The sequence below is a fragment of the Rhinolophus hipposideros genome, assembly GCF_964194185.1.
Source record: "Rhinolophus hipposideros genome assembly, chromosome: 24".
Taxonomy (NCBI): Eukaryota; Metazoa; Chordata; class Mammalia; order Chiroptera; family Rhinolophidae; genus Rhinolophus; species Rhinolophus hipposideros.
The window spans coordinates 22,779,010-22,797,739 of record NC_138070.1 but is presented as its reverse complement, the minus strand read 5'-3'; the positions used below and the strand labels follow the sequence as shown (position 1 = coordinate 22,797,739).

The following is an 18,730-nucleotide window of genomic DNA, read 5'->3' as shown; positions in this document are numbered from 1 at the left end:
TGTCTCCCTGGTAAATGGCTGGTAAGAGTGTGGTAGAAATCTTTTTTAATCTGGCAAAATCTTTTTGCCTTTATGGTGTCCACTTTTGGCAATGTGCTTAGGAAAAGCACATCTCACTGTTGTGTAACTATTCTCCTGTTGTCGTCTACTACTTTGGTGATTGGAGTTTTTGCACAGGGTAAAGGATCACACACACGAGCTGTGAGCTCCTGTCCCGTGTGCAGGTGGCATTTCACCAGGAGGCTTCCCTTGCGGGGTGTGGAGCTGACAGAAATGCCTTCCCCATGAGAGGTCAGTGGGTTAATGAGTTTTGTGGTTCTCAAATCAGGAGTAGTTTCCTCTGGGCAGAACGAAAGTCTGTCACACAGACAGACGGGCCGAAGGCGTCCTGTGCACTTGAAGTCAGGTGGGGGACTGTCACCCAGGGAGGAAAGAATCTTCTTGCTTTAGACACCATCAGGAGACCAGAGGTGCTCGGTCCCCTGGGAATTCAAGCATTTATTTGACAATGGGAAAGGAAGTTTGACAGGAGACAAGGACAGCGTTGCAGACAGTGGTCTCAGGAGAGATGAGAGGGCCCTTGGGTGTGAACCAGGGCCCTTGGGAATGGAGTGTGGATGGGAATCAGGCACTTGAGGGCCGGGGAGGCCGCTTAATGCTTCTCCTCCTCAGTGGACCTGTGGAAAGGCCCTTCCTGAGAAGTGTGCAGCCCACAGGCACTGTGGAGCTTGTGTGGGGGCACACTTCCAGGTGCTTCCGAGTTCCAGTGGGAGCCTGAGGGGGCCGTGCGTGCTCACTGTTGTCATATGCTAGGAAGGGGGCGGCACCAGCGTCATTGGTGTTGGAGGTATTTGGGGATGCAGTCATACGTGCAGTGAGGCGGACTGTTCTCTGATTTCTTTAACACACGTTAGTGCTGCTTGTGGCCAAGTGGCTGACGGCATTACCTTCTGTAATCCTCAGCACGGCCCTGGGAAGTGGGCTCTGTCAGCCGTCCTCCCTCTGCAGATGAGGACGTGTAGGTGCTGCAAGGTGGTGCCTTATCCAGGGCCATCGGCTGGGGACAGGAGTGGCAAGGGGCAGACAGAGGCATTAGCACACTTTGAGCTGATGTCCACGCGTACCTTCACAAGGACACAGTTGGCCTTATCCTGCACTGATTCAGATGACAAGGCCTAGGACCGGCCTCTGGTTGACAAATGGAGTTTCCCACTTTGGGAGCAGGGCGGAGGCAAGGAAGCGCAGGCTGGGCCTGTCCTCACGCTCCGGGCCCTCTGTGCACCGCGCTGTGTCCCAGCACAGCCCTTGCAGAGCAGAGCGCTCCTTTATGAAGAGGCCTCGCTCGGGGGTGGAGCACCTCTCCTGAGACCCGGAGCTGGCGAGTGGCCAGGTCGGAACTGGAGCCCCGGTCTGTGTGATTCCGGAGCCCAGGCCCTTCCTCCTCTGTCTACTTCCTGACAGGTCCAGCTGCCCAGCGCTTCCGCCCGCCCCGGCACATGCCTTTTTCCGGCCGCCCTGGCCACTGCAGCCTGGACGTACTTGTTCAAGGCTTGCTTTCCTCCGTGCCTGCCCCACTGATTCTCAGGTTCTGCACGTCATGTTCCAAAATACACGGCACTACCACGCCTTGTGTTACAAGTAGCCAGTGTTTTGTCTGATGCTGATTACTGCCTGCTGCGTACAGAGGTGGACGCCACAGTCTGCTCTCAACGTGCTCATAGGACAGTGGGGCTGGCAAACAGGAAAGCAGCAATTCCCACAGGAGGTGCCACGGGGGTGGTAAAGGGATGACAGGGTTTCTGTGAAGCCCAGAGGGGGGTGCCGAGTCGGAGCAAGGTTGGCGGACCCAGCAAATAGGGTGTGGTTGGACAGCATGCTAGGCAGCAGGGCCCTGGGAGAGTGAGCAGGGTGGGCAAGGGAGCAGACTCCTCAGCGGACGGACGGGCTGCCTGTGAGGCTATCCGCACACTCACCGCCACCAGCCGTGGGGCTTAGGGAGCTGACAGGAGGAAGGGTGGGAATGGGGCCTGGGGACAGAGAGATCCTCACAGGTGCAGCGGGAGATAGGGTGAGGGTTTGAACTTAGAGAATGGAGGTCAGAATTGAGGACTGAAGAGCGCGTTCCCAGGTTTCCGGTCTGGGCGATGGGTGGGCACAAAGCTAAGGTTGCTGGGTGTTTTCTTGGTGTGCCACTGCCTTCTGTTCCGGTGGGATCTGGTCAGTAAGAGCCTCCTCCAGTTCCTGGTTGGGGAGCTCATAGGGCCTCCCTCAGGAGGCTCCGGTCGAAACCCGATGCCATACAACCCTGACTAGGTGGACAGGTGTAGCTGTGGTGACCAGGTCGCAGCAAGAGGCCATCGGCTCTGAGCAGCCGGTCCTCTGCCCATCTCCTCAGAGGTCTCATCATGCCCAGGCAGCGGCCACAGACAGCCCTTCCGTTACGGTGCTAACGCCTCCCTGGCAACCTTGAGTTGGTTGGTGGCTGGCTTGGTATTGGCACTGGCAGGATGGCCATTTAGGGTCTGTCTTTGTGAGCTGACACCACTTTTCTCCCTGACCTCCCCCGGCTGGGCAGCCCAGACCTCAGGGCTCGCCGTGTGGGGGTGGCGCTGACCTGGCTGTGCCGGTTCTCCTCAGCTGTGTCTCTGAGACTCACCTCCTGTTTGGGGTTGCCTCCTTGTAGGGTGGTTGGCCTTTGTTTAGGAACAGTTGCTAGAAGGGGTTTGTTTTCTGGAGGCAGAGCTGAGGAGTTGTCATTCAGGTTCAGCTACTCTGCAGGCATTCTGGGGACCACAGCAAAGCCCAACTCGGGGAGGTCAGAGGGGGCTTTGGCGAGTAGCCTGACCTGCCCCTTGTGGGGCTGCTCTCCATGTGGGACTCCACGACCATCTCATGCAGTGGGTGTGTTAGGTCCTGAGTGCAAAGGAGGGACACACAACTAAGCACGGGTGTAAAATGCAGTGAAACATGCAGTTAGAAGCCAACAACGACGGGTGCCTCTGACAAAATGCTGAGATGACTGAAAAAGAAAGGACAAGCCCTCTCCTTGGGGCAGAAGGTAGCATAGTAACAGAGCAGAGCTGTCTGGTTTCTTTTTTGCCTCATCTTCTGTTTTACAGAGCATGATGTGCAGAGTAGAAACAGGAGCAAAAACATTTAAAAGAATGGTTTGCAGGGGCGGCCTGGTGGCTCAGTTGGTTAGAGCGCAAACTCTGAACAACAGGGTTGCTGGTTTGATTCCCACATGGGCCAGTGAGCTGCACCCTCCACAACTAGATTGAGGACAATGAACTACTGCTGAGCTTCCGGAGGGGCGGCCGGATGGCTCAGGTGGTTAGAGTGCGAGCTCTCAACAACAAGGTTGCGGGTTCAATTCCCGCATGGGATGGTGGGCTGTGCCCCCTGCAACTAAAGATTGAAAACGGCAACTGGACTTGGAGCTGAGCTGCGCCCTCCACAACTAGATTGAAGGACAACCACTTGGAGCTGATGGGCCCTGGAGAAGCACACTGTTCCCCAATATTCCCCGATTAAAAAAAAAAAGTTTGCAGAGCTGAAAACAGCGCCCAGGGAACCTGTTTATTCAGCCAACAAATCTGCAGAGCCTGTTAGGGCAGCTCTGTGTGCGGCCGTGGAGGGGACAAGTGCGTGACATGGGCACGGTGCTGCCTCGCAGGGCTGGCCAGGAGTGGCCTTCTCCTGGCTCCGTACCTGCTCACAGGCAGAACTGGATGTTTGTCCGCGTTCTGTTTCCTATTGTTAAGGTGTGTGTTCCAGCTTGTCAGCACAGGCCTCTCTCTGGCCTCCCGTGTTGTCGGCGCTCCTCTGGCTGAGTGACAGCTGGTGCCCATGCGGAATGTGTCCTCTGTGATGGTGGCCTGGCCAGGAGGGGGTCGGGCTCCTCCAGCAGATGCCCTAGCATCGGGTACCTTCGGGCTTGCTGAGGCCCCCCCCCCCCCTCGCCCCAGAGCTATTACAGTAAGTCCATCTCTGTGGATGTGCCAGCTGCCTTTGCTGCGGTCAGGATGCAGTGTCTGTGTGGGGGCCTGTGCGTCTGCTGACCCCATCAAAGGTGGCCAGCCAGCAGCTCGGGAGGACGGCTTTGACCCAGCCAGGAGCCTGGCTAAGCCTGCGGGGATCACAGAGCCCGTCTGTGTCATCAGGTCTCCTCCACAGAGCACTCAACCCCCGCCTCTGCCTCTCTGTGCTTCACACCTCGGCTCCTGGCTCTGCCTTCTACCCATGGCCCCCCCACTCCCTGTCCAGCCAGCCTCCAGGCTGTCCTGATGGCCCACACATGCCCTCTGTGTGCCCACTGCTCTGCTCTGGGTCGTCCTGAGGCAAGGTGTGCCTCACGCTGCTGTCGGAAGGTGGAAAGGGGAACAGGTTCTGTCCTGGAGGGCACAGGTGAGGCGCCCTCTGAAGATGGGTCTGCTCAGTCACTTCTCTCGTCGGAAATGCTCAGGGACTTAGAGCCTACCGGGTGGCCTCTCTCAATCTCCACGCGTGGAGTGCCTGCCCTTGCTGGTCTCGGCACGGCAGTGCTGTGTCCTCCTGGCTGGTCAGTCTCTTCTCCCCGTGAGTCAGATCTCGAGTTGTCTTTCTGCATCGTTTCTCTTGCCTCTCTTGTGAGCCTGGCCACATATCCTCTTGCGTGTGCGTCTGCTTCACCCCGGTACTTTCCCAGCAGGAACCTGTTGCTGCCTCCTCACCACGGTGCAGGTTTGAGGAAGCAGACGGGGGCAGTTACCCCAAAACTCACATGTGTTAAATGAGTTATCTGGCAGTGTGGTGGGTCAGTGTCAGCTTCCTTTTCTTTATACATTGCTGCAGACTTGTCTATCTCTTAGCAGTTAGCCTCCTTTCTGAGATTTCTTTAAGGGTCACAAACCTGATCCTGCAGCGCCATGTGCACACTGTTTCAGTAGCCCGGGGGTGTTTTGTTTGATTGCAGTAGTCAGAAGACTTTCTAGCACCAGCTGGACTGGGCTTGTTTAATTCACTCGGGTGAGGCAGCAGAGCCCTGACATGCTCGTCCATTTGCTCATCAGCAGGCCCAGCCCTGGGGAGACGGGCAGGGAGGCCTGTCCTCCAGGGAAGGCCGGCTGTGAGCAGACAGGCCAGGCCTCAGGACCTGAGCCCGACATGCCCCCTCTTTTCTGACACATGCACACGTGTTCTTATCCTTGTGTGGCGGGGGGCATGCATGCTACCATTCAGAAGGAGTCATGCGTTGCTAATGTACACGCTCTACTCCGCAGAGCAGCAGCGTGATGAAACGTGTGGTCGATTCCATCCTTACTGTGCATGTGTTGGCAAATATGTTCTTAAGATGTTTTCCACATGCGTGTGCTCTATCTCCTCCTGCCCCCAGCTACAAGTTATGGAAGTCGGGGCTTATCTCCTGGGCCCCACCTGGAAAACCTGCACATCCCACATAGGGGCTTTTGCCTTCGGAGGACCTGAGAGATGACTTCTCATGGCCCCTTTGTTTTACAGAGGAGGAGGCCAGAGCTGAGGTCCCACTGCTCTTAATGCCAGAGTTGGGTGGAGACCCAGGCCACTGAGAGGGCAGGAAATAGAGTCTGGTTGGCCGCTCAGCCTTGTAAAAGGGATCCCCTAGGGCTTGGCCCTCCTGCCCCCTCATGCTGGGGGTGGCTGCTTTGTGTTTCTCCAACTTTCCTATTCATTCTTATGGCCCTGCCCTCTTACTCCCTTGTTCAGCTCCCTGTCATTGCTGGGCTGAGTGCCCCTCCCCGTTTCCTCTCCTGGACCTCAGCCAGGCTGGTGTGCCAGAGGACAGGCCCCTTCCACCCAGAGGCAGCTGCTGTCAGGGTCTAGGAACCCTGCGGGAGCGGACTTGTAGGTATGTGTCAACATCCTTCTCCTTTTGTCTTGCAGTGAGGATGCCATGAGAAAAGCTGGTGTGGCCCACAGTAAATCGAGCAAGGATATGGAGAGCCATGTGTTCCTGAAGGCCAAGACCCGGGTAAGGCCTGGTGGGCGGAGTACCCGGCAGAGCGGCTCAGGAAGGGGGGGGGATTGATGCAGACCCCGTAAGCCCTTCTGCCTGGGGGGTGGGGACTGTGGCTGCTCGCTGATTGATCGCAGGCACTGTCATCTTTGCCTGAAGCACTCTGGGTTTTCCTTGTGAGTCCATTTTCAGGCAAAGGGAGGTTACTGGGGGGACTGCTAGGATGCAGGCTGAGCCTTTGGCCCCAGGCCTCACTGCCAGTGCCCTCAATTTGTGGTTAGCTCCCGTGAATCCTGCAGGGCCTTCACTCAGGCCCCGATTGCTCCTTCAGGAGGGACAAGTGCTCTGAGTAAGAAATGGCTCTGACCTCAGCCCCAGCCCTCCCAGCGGGTCTTCACCTAATCCCCACAAGGCCCCGACACGTGGGCCCAGAAGAGTTTCTGTCCCCTTTTTGTTACGTGATGAAGGTGGTGCTAGTGGAGGTTGAGGCCTTGATGAAGGGAGCAGGCGTAGGACTCTGACAGCTGGAGGCGTGCGGGAGGATTTCTGCTGTGTGAGCACTTGTCCTGGGCTGGGAACTGTGGGCTTCATGGGACCGCCTCCTTCCACCTGTGTGCTCTCCTGGGGCGGGGCTGTTTTCGTACCGTGTTTCCCCGGAAATAAGACCGAGCCAGACCATCAGCTCTGACGCGTCTTTTGGAGCAAAAATTAATATAAGACCCGATATTATATTATGTTGTTACATTATTATATTACCTGGTCTTATATTACAGTAAAATAAGACCTGGTCTTACATGAATTTTTGCTCCAAAGATGCATTAGAGCTGATGGTCCGGCTCGGTCTTATTTTCAGGGAAACACGGTAGAAATAAAGCAGAACAGACGCAAAGAGGCCTGGCTGCTTGTCTGAGGTTTTTTGGCTCAGGCAGGCGGGACTGGCGCCCGGGGCTTTTGTTCTGCCCCATACCTGCCCTGGCCCTCATGCAGACCCTGACTTCTAACCCTCCGCTATAGTGGGGGGGCTCTGAGCATTTGTGCCTGAGTTCAGTGCTGGAGCCCTGGGACATGCTGTGTGTCATGAATTAAAAGCACATGTTATTTATGGCACTTGATTGGATACTGTTTGGAATAAACTGGCAAAACATGTAGAGATCAATTGGGAAAATTGGAACATGGTCTGAATGTTTGGATGAGGTGAATGTTTTGTGAAATGAAAAGATAGAGATCACTGGCTGGAGAAAGCAGGTTCCAGAACAGAAACCGTCTATACAGTCTTGTCTCAGAGGTCAGAGCACACGAGTGTGGCTTTTTTTGGGGTTTTGTTTTGTTTTTACACGAAGAGCGCAGCTCACAGTGGCCCATGCAGGGATCGAACCAGCAACCGTGGTGTTATCAGCACCACACTCTAATCAACTGAGCTAACCGGCCGCCCCCACATGAGAGTGTTTTTATGAGCATATGTAAGTGCAAGGAAGAGCTCTGAGGGCATACATACTGAGGAGGACAGGGAGGGCCTGCCCAGGATATATGAGGTGTGATCAAACAGTATGGTGAATGTTTAAATTAAAAATAATTTATTACAGTAAAAGACACGTTGCTATTAATCCCCCTCTAAATACTCTCCTTCACTTTGAACACACTTAAACCATTGTTCTTGCCACTTTCTGAAGCAGTTCTGGAAGTCCTCTTTCGTGTCTTTAGTTGCGCTGTTGTGGCGGCCTCGATGCCCTGAATCACTTCAAATATTTACTTTCATGGTCATTTTGACTTTGGAGAAGAGATAGAAGTCACATGGTGCCAGATCCAGTGAATAAGGTGGATGAGGACACACCGTAATGTTTTTATTTGTCAGAAATTGCTGTATACCAGAAGCGATGTGTGACTCGGAGCCTTTCTGTTGCGATAAAAAAAATACAGGGAGTGGGGCCTCTTAGTACCATCCAATGGAAAGGCAGGGATCTCCAATATGAGAAATGGCACATCAAAACTTAGTAACAGTGTGTGACAAGTTTAAACTTATTCCGTGCAATCAGGTGGCTGTGAGCTCCAGTTGAGAGAAGGTGTGTTTTAAAGTGTGCTATAAATCATCCTCCACCATGACAATGCTCCGTATCACACATCGCTTCTGGTACACGGCAGTTTGTCAAATAAAATCATTACAGTGTGTCCTCATCCAACTTATTCACCGGATCTGGCACCGTGCGACTTCTGGCTCTTCCCCAAAGTCAAAATGATTCAGGACGTTGAGGCCGCCACAGCAGTGCAACTAAAGACGCTCACAAAAGAGGACTTCCAGAACTGCTTCAGAAAGCGGCGAGAATGATGGGATAAGTGTGTTCAAAGTGAGGGGGAGCATTTTGAGAGGGATTAATGGTGATGTGTCTTTTACTGTAATCATTTTTTTTTAATTTAAACATTCACCATAGTTTTTGATCACACCTTGTATATGGTAAACATTTTCTTTTATAACAGCTTTACTGAGATACATTTCTCATACTATATAATTTACCCTTTGAAAATGTACAATTTAGCGGTCTTTAGGATATTCAGGGTTGTTCAACCATCATCACAATCTAAATTTTATAACATTTTCTGAAAGAAACTCCATATCCATTTGCTGTCACCATTTTCCTTATACCCTCAGTCCTGGGCAACCACTTTTCTGCTTCCTGTTGCTATAGAGTTGCCTTTTCTGAACTTTTCATATCAGTGCAGTCATACATTTATGCAAGTATATGTTTCTGCACCTGGTTTATTTCACTTAGCATTCTGTTTCCAAGGTTCACATGAACCATGTTGTAGCATGTACTCTATTCCTTTTTATTGATGAATAATATTCCACTGTATGGATATACTACATTTTATTTATCTAGTCATCATTTGATGGACATTTAAATTATTTCCACCTTTTGGCTATTATGAATAATGCTGCTATAAACATTTGTATACAAGCTTTCCTGTGGACATACAATTTCTTTTCTCCTGGCTATATACCCAGGAGTGGAATTGCTGGATTATATGGTAACTGTTGAACCTTTGAGAAGCTGCCAGACTGTTTTCCAAAGCAGCTGCACCATTTTACATTCCCACCAACAGTATATGTGATTCCAGTTTCTCCACTCCTCATCAACACTTGTTATTGTCTTTTTTATTATAGCTATCATAACAAGTGTAAAGTAGTATCTCGTTGTGGTTTTCATTTGCATTTCCTTGGTGACTAATGATATTGAACATCTTTTCATGTGCTATTGGTCATTTGTATATTTTCCTTGGAGAAATGTTTATTCAGATCTTTTGCCCATTTTAAAATTGGGCTGTTGGTCTTTTTATTTAGACTGTTAAAAGTCTATGTATTTGGGCCGGCCCGGTGGCGCAGGCGGTTAGGGCTCCGTGCTCCTAACTCCGAAGGCTGCCGGTTCGATTCCCACATGGGCCAGTGGGCTCAAAAAAAAAAAAAAAAAAAAAAAAAAAAAAAAAAAAAACCAAACAAACAAAACAACATTTAAAAAAAAAAAAAAACTTTAAAAAAAAAAAAAAAGTCTATGTATTTGGATATGTCTCTTACATATAATTTGCAAATATTTAGGGGATGGGATTATTTGTTGTTTTTGTTAGTTTGCGTTTTCTTATAATTAAAAGAGCTTTGATGAGGGCTTATTGAACTATGTCAGCTTTTGAAATGCAGAATTTGTTGGTTCAGTATTGTTTGTTATCTCTTGTTTCAGAAGGAACCATCCCAGAACTTAGTGGCCTAAAGCAATGAGTTATTTCTCTTATTTCTCAGTCACTCAATTCTGACTGACTCACAGAATTGGGGCAATGAGAATTGCCTGTTTGACATTCTGCGGGTCTCATTTGTGACCTCATGCAGCTGCATCCAGCTGGCAGCTGTGCTGGGCTGGAGGGTTCATCACGGCTTCACTTTCATGTCTGCACGTTGGTTTTCCCGAAATGACCTCCATGTGGTGTCTCCTGCAGCATAGCAGCATGGCAGCTGGTTTCCAAGGAGGAGGGAGTGGGTGCTGCCCATCCTCAGGGGTCCTAGCACGTCACGTGCATACAGCAGGTGCTAAGGCAGTGCAGATTCAGGGGGGTGGGAATCACCTCCACCTTTTTTTTTTTTTTAAGATTTTATTGGGGAGTGGGAACAGGACTTTATTGGGGAACAGTGTGTACTTCCAGGACTTTTTTCCAAGTCAAGTTGTTGTCCTTTCAGTCTTAGTTGTGGAGGGCGCAGCTCAGCTCCAGGTCTAGTTGCCGTTGCTAGTTACAGGGGGCGCAGCCCACCATCCCTTGCGGGAGTCGAACCGGCAACCTTGAGGTTGAGAGGATGCGCTCCAACCAACTGAGCCATCCGGGAGGCAGCTCAACTCAGCTCAAGGTGCCATGTTCAATCTTAGTTGCAGGGGGTGGAGCCCATCATCCCTTGTGGGACTCAAGAAATTGAACTGGCAACCTTGTGGTTGAGAGCCCACTGGTCCATGTGGGAATCGAACCGGCAGCCTTCGGAGTTAGGAGCACGGAGCTCTAACCGCCTGAGCCACCGGGCCGGCCCATCCACCTCCACCTTTTGATGTGAGCAGCGGCCCGTGTGTACAGGATGCCTGTGATTATTGATGGCCGTCTCGGAGACTGGCAACCACAGAGTCTCCCAGCTGCTGGGGAATAAGCCTTTCATCGCAGAGGGGGCATTTGGCAGGCAAAAGCCCCCTCACACAGCCGACCTTCACAATGTCAGTCCCATTTCCTTTGTTTAACCTGGGTCTAAATCCCGAACTCCAAGACAGGGCCTTGACTGTTTGGAAGAGAGGAATTTATAAGAGGTGTTGGAAATTTCCTGTCTTTTTTACAGGGCAAGACATACTGCTTAGGACTGTTGTCTGGTGCCCAGCTTTTTACTACTATTCAAGCTCCTCCTGGAGCCACACTCCAGTTAGAGCTCCCCTTCCTCACAGGTGGGACTCCGGAGGCCTCTCCAGGTCACATGTCACTCCGCATGTTTGTTACCTGCACCTCCCACCTGAGACCCCATTAGAGTGACTGAAAGAATTTAAAAGGTGGGACCCTGGAGCAGGGAAAAGGATGGGGAAGAGTGATTTCTCTGTTTCCTGGGCTTCTGGAAGGCCTAGGAGGCAGAGGAGGCCATAGAGAAGGGGCTGACCTTCCCTTGGAATCCTGGCAAGCTGGTGGGTCCACAGGTGTTTAGCCTGAAAGAAAACGGGGTTGCTAATGGGCACCTCAGGCTGCCTCGTGTACATCCCAGAGCAAGGAAAACCTTGTGTGCTCTTGTCTCAAAGAATTCACCAAATTGCCTTGCATGAATTCATGTTTCCAGCGTGAATGTTAGCACCCCAAGTGAAAGCCCTTCCCATCCCTCATTGGCCAGCTCCAGGTCCAGCGGCCAGACCCCCATTTGTTCCCTCTAAAGTGGTGTCCCTTTGCAGTGCCCTGGTCTGTGTGCTTCACCTGTGTGAATTCGTTTGACCCCATATCAGCCCTAGGAAGTAGATAGAGTACCACTCTCCCCAGTTTGTGGATGAGGAGTCTCAGGCACACAGACGCTAAGTAACTTCGCCAGGAGGTCACACAGTCAGGCGGAAGTAGAGCCAGGATGGGAGCCTAGCTGGTTTTACTGCCTCCCATCAATCAAAGCAAACACAGCCGAATAGCCTCTTTGGTTTTTAACACCTTAATGCCTACAGGTGGGACTGCTCTGCCTAAAGGAGGCTGACAGAAGCAAAGGTAAATGGGCCTGGGGTAGTGATGAATAGTATATGTGCTGCCCGAGCGAGCACAAGTAGTGATGAATTGTGATCACAGCTCCGGACCCTTGGCCCTGCCTTCTGAAGGTTTGGGAAGATTCGGCAACCCCTGGATGAGAACATAGTCGGGGGTTCCGGGACCTCTTATTTCAGTCCCTGTAGTGGTAGTGAGTAGAGATGCTTATTACAGCGGGGGGCATTTCTGCACATTTGTTTATAGCTTAGTTCTTTTTAAATTAAGTGTATATGTTAAACATAATCAACTCTTTCACGTAGTATTGTGTAAAAGTGGTACATGTCTCTGTTTTACAGTGTAGAAATGACTAGTGCAGAACCAAATCCCCACTGGGGAGCCAAGGTGAAACTCGGGACCAGGGAGGCTGACAGCATCAGAAATGGGAAGCCACCTTTGAACTAATCAGAGAGGAGGGCCCGCACTGAACAACCAACTGGCTGGAATAAGTGTGGAAGAGCACAGCCGAGGAAACTGGTCAGGCCCAGCTGCCTTCCCAGCAAGGGAGGGGGATGGTTGTGTGCAGCTGGTAAAGGGAGACACTTTTCTCCATCGCCGTGAAGGGACCTCACAAGCCCAGGGTCCAGCTTTTGCCAGAATCTGAATACAACTGCTTCCCTCTTTAATCAAGGACGGTGATTGGACTGCCCAAGAGTTCAGGCATTGAAGCACAGTCAGAGAGCTGAGAAAAGCATGATTGTGTGCCTTAAAAAATGTGAACACATGAAAAGCCTAGTATTTTTTTTAACTGCTGAGATCTGCTAGAAAGGCCTGGGCGCGACTGGTTCCTGATGAAGCTTAGGTAGACGGTGCGCCTTCGCTCCATTCTGTCCAAATGTGGGACAGCCTAGACTCCTCCTGCACCATCCTTAGTAAACGTCTTTTTTCAGCTTAGTTGTGAATTCAGATTGTTTGGTTTTCAGTAGCTATATTTTCAATAGCATGAATTGAGGCACTGAGAGAAGTACTTTACAAACACTGACTATTCCTTGCAACATTTTCTCCAGTTTACCGGTGAACTGAGGTGTAGTGCAAGTTAGTGATAGCATGGGGAGTTTTTTTCCCTTACTTTCTTTTTTCTTTCTATCTTAGTATTTTTTTTAATTTCAGCTGCGTAAGGGACCCACTGGCATTTGCTTTATTCATTGTATGCATAAAATGTTTTATAATGTATAGCAATAAAATGTTAAAATATGTGAATCCCAGTGCAGTACTTATCAAAGCTCCCATGTTGCTGAGAATATTGGCTCTGGATCACCTGCTCTGGGATTTGATATATTTTTCAATGTATGAGGAAAACTTTCAAACAGACTGTAGGAAGTGACAAAGTGATCCTGAGGAAATTCAAGGGACCCAGAATAGCTAAAACAGTCTTGGAAAAGAACAAAATTGGAAAGCCCACACTTCCAAATTTTAAAATGTACTCCAAAGCTACAGTAATGACGATCATGTAATACTAGCATAAGGATACATGTGTAGTTCAATGGGGTAGAATTGAGAGGCTACAAATAAACCCTCATTTACAAGCAAACATAGATTAATTTGACTTCATCAAAATTAAAAACTATTGTGCATCAAAGGACACCCTCAAGAGAGTGAAAAGGTAACCCATGGACTGGGAGAAAATATTTGTAAGTCCTGTATCTGAAAAAGGACTGGTATCCAGAGTATATAAAAAAACTGCTACAACTCAATAATAATAACAAAAATAATTCTAAAATTTGCAAAGGACTTGACTAGACCTTTCTCCAAAGGAGATACACAAGTGGTCAAGAACTATATGAAAAGATGCTCAACATCACACGTGTCATTAGGGAAATGCAATTCAAAACCACAGTGAGGGGTGGCCGGTTAGCTCAGTTGGTTAGAGCACAGTGCTCTTAACACGAAGGTCGCCAGTTCGATCCCCGCATGGGCCACTGTGAGCTGCACCCTCCACAGCCAGATTGAAACAACTACTTGACTTGGAGCTGATGGGTCCTGGAAAAACACACTTAAAAAAACCCCACCACATTATGGTGTGTCCTTATCCACCTTATTCACTGGATCTGGCACCGTGCGACTTCTGGCTCTTCCCCCAAGTCAAAATGATTCACGACTTTGAGGCAGCCATGACAGTGCAACTAAAGACACTCATGGAAGAGGACTTCCAGAAGTGCCTCAGGAAGTGGCAAGAACAATGGGATAAGTGTGTTCGAAGTGAGGAGGATTAATGAGCCTTTTACTGTAATAAATTTATTTTAAATTAAACATTCACCGTATTGTTTGATCACACCTCATACATAAAACATCTAAAATTTGTGTTTAGACTGTTTATGTTACCAATAATGCTTTTGAGTGAGCTGTAAGTAGTTAAGTTTTGGAGGTGTCAAAAATTATATGTAGATTTTCCTCAGCGCCCCTAAGCCCTGTTTAAGGGTTAACTTTACTGATATATGTTACAACATGGATGAACCTTGAAAACATTATGCTAAGTACAATAAAACAGTCACAGGGGACCACATATTATATGATTGCATTTGTATAAAATGCCTAGAATAGGCAAATGTATGGAGACAGTAGCTACTGTAACAAATTACCGTAGACTGGCCCATGGCTTTGGCCTCTGGGCCCAAGGTTCTGCCCTTGTGGTCATCTTTCCTTTTCTTGAAGAGTAGCATGTTTTTGGCTGAGTAGTTTTATCAGCTTGTTTCCTGCCTGTAGAATTTTGGGAGTCTGATACTACCCTTTGATTTCATGCAGTTTCATTCATTTCAGTGCAAGCTGGCAGTGTTTCTGCTGGTATGACACTCAGAAACCTTGTGGGTCTCTTGTGTATGTGACGGGATTCATGTCATTAGACAAGAGGTTTCTCCTCAGATCTTTCCTGGATCATTTCATCCTTATTTCTGGCTTCCATGAGACGATTAAGGGGATTCATGAATTATGTGGCTAATCTGTTTGGCACTAGCAAAATTTCTCTGGCCACACTCGCGGACTTCTCTCCACAGGACATCTCCTAACAATCTCCTAATTTTAATCTCCTAGTTTTTTGCAATCTGCATGGCCTGGGAATTTCACAAATCATCAAGTCCAAGTGCTTTTTGCTTAGTAGTTCTTCTCTCAGTTTCTCTCTTTCCTGTCACATTTTGCAATAAGCAGCAAGAAGAAACCAGGCCAGCTTTCAACATTTTGCTTGGAAGTCTACTCCGCCAAATACCCAGTTTTATCACTTATGACTTCTGCCTTCCACACAAGTCGGATACAGTTCAGCAAAAGTTTCTGCCACTACATGAAACTCTTTGTTCCAGTTTGCAGTACCGTCTTCCTCATTTCCTCTGAGCCCTCACCAGAAAAACCTTTAATGTTGATCTTTCTACCAGCATTCCGTTTTTGATGAAATGTGTATTCTTTAAGATAATAGCTTTCTCTACCAGATTCCTCACTTCCTTCTTGAGTCCTAAGTGGCAGAATTTTTAACAGCCATGTTTCTGTGAGCTGTATTCCTATTGTCTGACTCGCTTCTGCCTATCCTTTATTTCTTGTGATCTGAGTGTTAGATTGAAAGGGCAGAGGGTGCAGTGATCTCAATTTTCCCACAAGGCCACAGTTGGTTAGGAGTTCAGAATGAGGGCCTGACTTCTCATATAAAGTTCTTCTTCCATTTATCATCCAACGGTTCCATCATTTAACTGGGTATTGCAAAATGGTAATTGTTCTTAATTCTGGCTTTTCTTTCACATTTATTAGATGGAACTTTTCTGCAAAGAAGCGTTTTCTTTCATCAACTAGGACTGCTTGGTTGCTTGAAACACAGCCTGTTCAGGACTACCAGGAATACTTTTCTGTCCATTGTTTCTTTCCAGGGCAAAGAGTTACTGCCCTTGGGAACCCCAGGGGGACCAGTGGGTCTTCGGGATGGGGGTGAGGATGGGTTCTCTTCCTGTGAGTAACATGATGAGCTTGGGGCACTGCATCTGGTGTGTTTCAGTCCATTGCAGTGGTTCATTTTGATGCTTAGCTGATCCCATCCTCACCCAGTGGCAGCCCCGAAGGACCCTCCTGTCCCTCTTGGGGCCTCTGTCATGCATGACCTCTTCCGTCTTTCATCTTTTGTCTTTATAGCTTGCTTGCATCTCGGCCTGGAATCGGTCATTCCTTTGAGGGGCCCTCATTCCTTTTAGAGGGTGAAATGGTATTTAGAACTGCTCATGGCTTTTGCGCTATTTGTGTACAGAGTTGTTTTTGAAAAACAACCTCAAAAACCGCATAATTTCACTCATGTTTTTAATGCAAATTTGACCTTACAGGGTTTTGTTTTCATTTTAAACATGTATATTTTCTCTTACTATGAGTATCTTGGCTTCTCATATCATTAGCATAATTACTTGCTTTACTCTAAAATACTTTCAGAATAAACCGACTAATATTACCACTAATATTAGTAACAAATAATAACTAAATATGCAATGAAGTTTAAGAATTCTTTGCAGCTCTGTTTGTCCTTAAAATGTATCTCTTCCACTCAGGACATGCAGTTTTTTGTTTTGTTTGCTTTTTGTTTTTAAAATGATCACATAAAAGAATTCTTTTCCCTATATGCTTATGTGTTTCCCTATCCAGCTTATATGTTTTGGTTTATTTTGAATTTTTAGGAATTGTACTTATTTCTTTCACTTTGGTTTTATCTCAAGTTGGTAAAAGACTTACATACTCTTCCAGCGTGAAAGCCATGTTGACAAGGTGGGAAGTCTGTCATTTCCAGCCAGTTCCTGATACCTCTGGGGGTAACTGTTGATCTTCAAGTTTGGTTTATCCTTCTGGCATTTCTTTTTGCCGATACAAGCAAATATATGTATTCAGATTCCCCAGGTCTTACAACAAAGGTAGTGTGTGGGGTATAGTGTGTGGCGTGTAGTATTTTATGTGGAGCATATGTGTGTCCCTTCTGCTACTCACTCCACATCTGTGTGGGGGAGAAGTTTTTCACCCTTATTGTTGGACGCTTGTATGAGATTTGAATATGTCAAGCAAGTGTTTAAACTATATGAAGTTTTTATCCTAACATTCCTGTCTTCTTGTCTGCAAACCAGTCATGTTAGTAGTACCTGCTAATTGAGTGGTTGGAAGAATTAAATGCATTAGTATATATAAAATGTTTAGGGCTGTGCTGGCACCACGTCAGTGCCCGAGTCTGGTAATACCCAGCCCCAAGGGCAGCCTGAACATTTACATTTTTGATGTCGAGCAGAGGAGGTGGTGAAGACTGATTGAAGGCCAGGGAAGTTACATGCTCTCCTGCCCCTTTCCTGGAGCACTCCTGGAGAGGCGAGGTGCCGTGGAGCAGAAGGGGGTACCGTAACATATCTGTCTGGAAGGGGACCCGGAATTCTCACACCTGGGGAGGCTCGTCAGGGTGCCAGTGTTCTGCAGATGGATATTTAGGAGCCGGGAGAATAAGACAGCCCGACCTGGGGGCTATCAAAGGTGCAGTTCAGATCCCAGGGTCTCCTCTGGAAAGGAGTGCTTGCAATTGACCTGCAGCCCTCAACCCCCAATGGTTCCTGAGTGAATTGCCCTTTGCAAGGGTTTTGAAGATGTATTAACCCACAAGAAAGGCCCTTGGCAGCAATGTGGCTGTTTCCTGTGCCCATTTCTCCTGTCAGATGGTCACGCTCAGACCTCCTCACACTCGTCTGGTCCTGAGAGCTTCCACTCCACCAGTGGGGCAGCCTCAGCCAGGAGCAGACCATGTTATCCGAGCCCACTCTGGGCCAGGGGATGGTGCTGGGACTGCAGCAAGGTGGCATCTGCGCACCTGGCTCTGAGTTCCAGTCCTGGTTCTATGAGAAGGGCTTTGGGGACATGCTCCTGAGCCCCATTTACTGTGTGTGAATAAAAATATCTGGTTGCTTTTTAAACCTGCTTCCTCTTTTTTTATCTTTCATGGAAGTGGAGAAAACTCAACAAATTCTTTTAAGGTATCGCCCACCTAAAAGGTGGCCCAGGGCCTTCACAAGGCATCAGACGTTGACCTGGCAGCTTCCAGCCCCCGTCCCCTCGTACTTGGCCACCTCGTTTCCTGAGCTTCTCCACCACTGTCTTTCTTGCTCCCCTCTCATCACACTGCTGTCCTTCAAGGAGCAGCCTCCGCAGGTGGTCCACACACAGGAGCCCCAGCTCCGGTGGGGGGCCCTTCACTCCCACCACATTACATTGTCTTTCCTACCAGAAATCGGTGGGCGCAGTGGGAAATTGGGACCTCCTAAGTGTCCAGCAGAGCCTCACGGTCCCTCTTTCTGTACCTGCCCCCTGTGATGTGCTTATCATTCCAGCTTTGCCTTGCCCCCTCATCATTGGTGGGGTGAAGTTTAGAGATAGATGAGGGATAGTAAAGATTCAGAAAATATGCTTATAGTTTTACATTCATCTGAGACTACTTTCATTTTATTTCCCTTTCCCTGAGGTGTTCACATGACAGGTTCACTGTGTCCCTAGCCTCACGGGCATGTTGTCCTGGGCAGGACCACCACAGGTGCTGCGGCTGGGTCCTGGGTGTCATCTGGTCAGTCTGCTGTCAAGTGGACTCGCTGTCAGTGACTTAGGAGGGGGGTCATGTGAGCAGGGCAGAGAATGAAGGCTTTGCCCTTTCGGAGTTTCCTTGCCGAAAGGGTGGGCATTTTGACAAGGGGGAGGATTGTAGAGTTTCTGTGAAATAAGATTTTAACTCAGATATCCCTTTGTTGACTACAGGACAAACTCATAGTGATGATTTCCCTGGAATACAGGGAGTGAGTGTCCTTGGTTGCAAAGAGGACAATTGGTGGAAGGCAGGCCCCGCTGGGCAGCTCCACAAACACAGCAGCTGGAACAAAGAGGGCCCTGGGCAGTGGCCTTCACCTGCCACCCTTGAGTGGCGCTGTGTCCTCTCACTTGCCTTAGTAAATTCAGATGAACACAGATCTCCGAAAGCACAGCCAGGGGCGCACATCCAGATTTGCA

General features: G+C 48.9%; 1 protein-coding gene across 3 annotated transcripts in view; it reads left to right on the top strand.

Annotated features, from left to right (window-relative positions):
* Positions 1–18,730, top strand: part of MED15 (mediator complex subunit 15) — a 59,974-nt gene that overhangs the window by 16,002 nt on the left and 25,242 nt on the right. For all 3 annotated transcript variants that reach the window (XM_081037672.1, XM_081037671.1, XM_081037673.1), the window contains exon 2: positions 5,902–5,989. In XM_081037672.1, the coding sequence (XP_080893798.1) occupies positions 5,902–5,989 (88 nt within the window). The remainder of the gene's footprint in view (positions 1–5,901; positions 5,990–18,730) is intronic.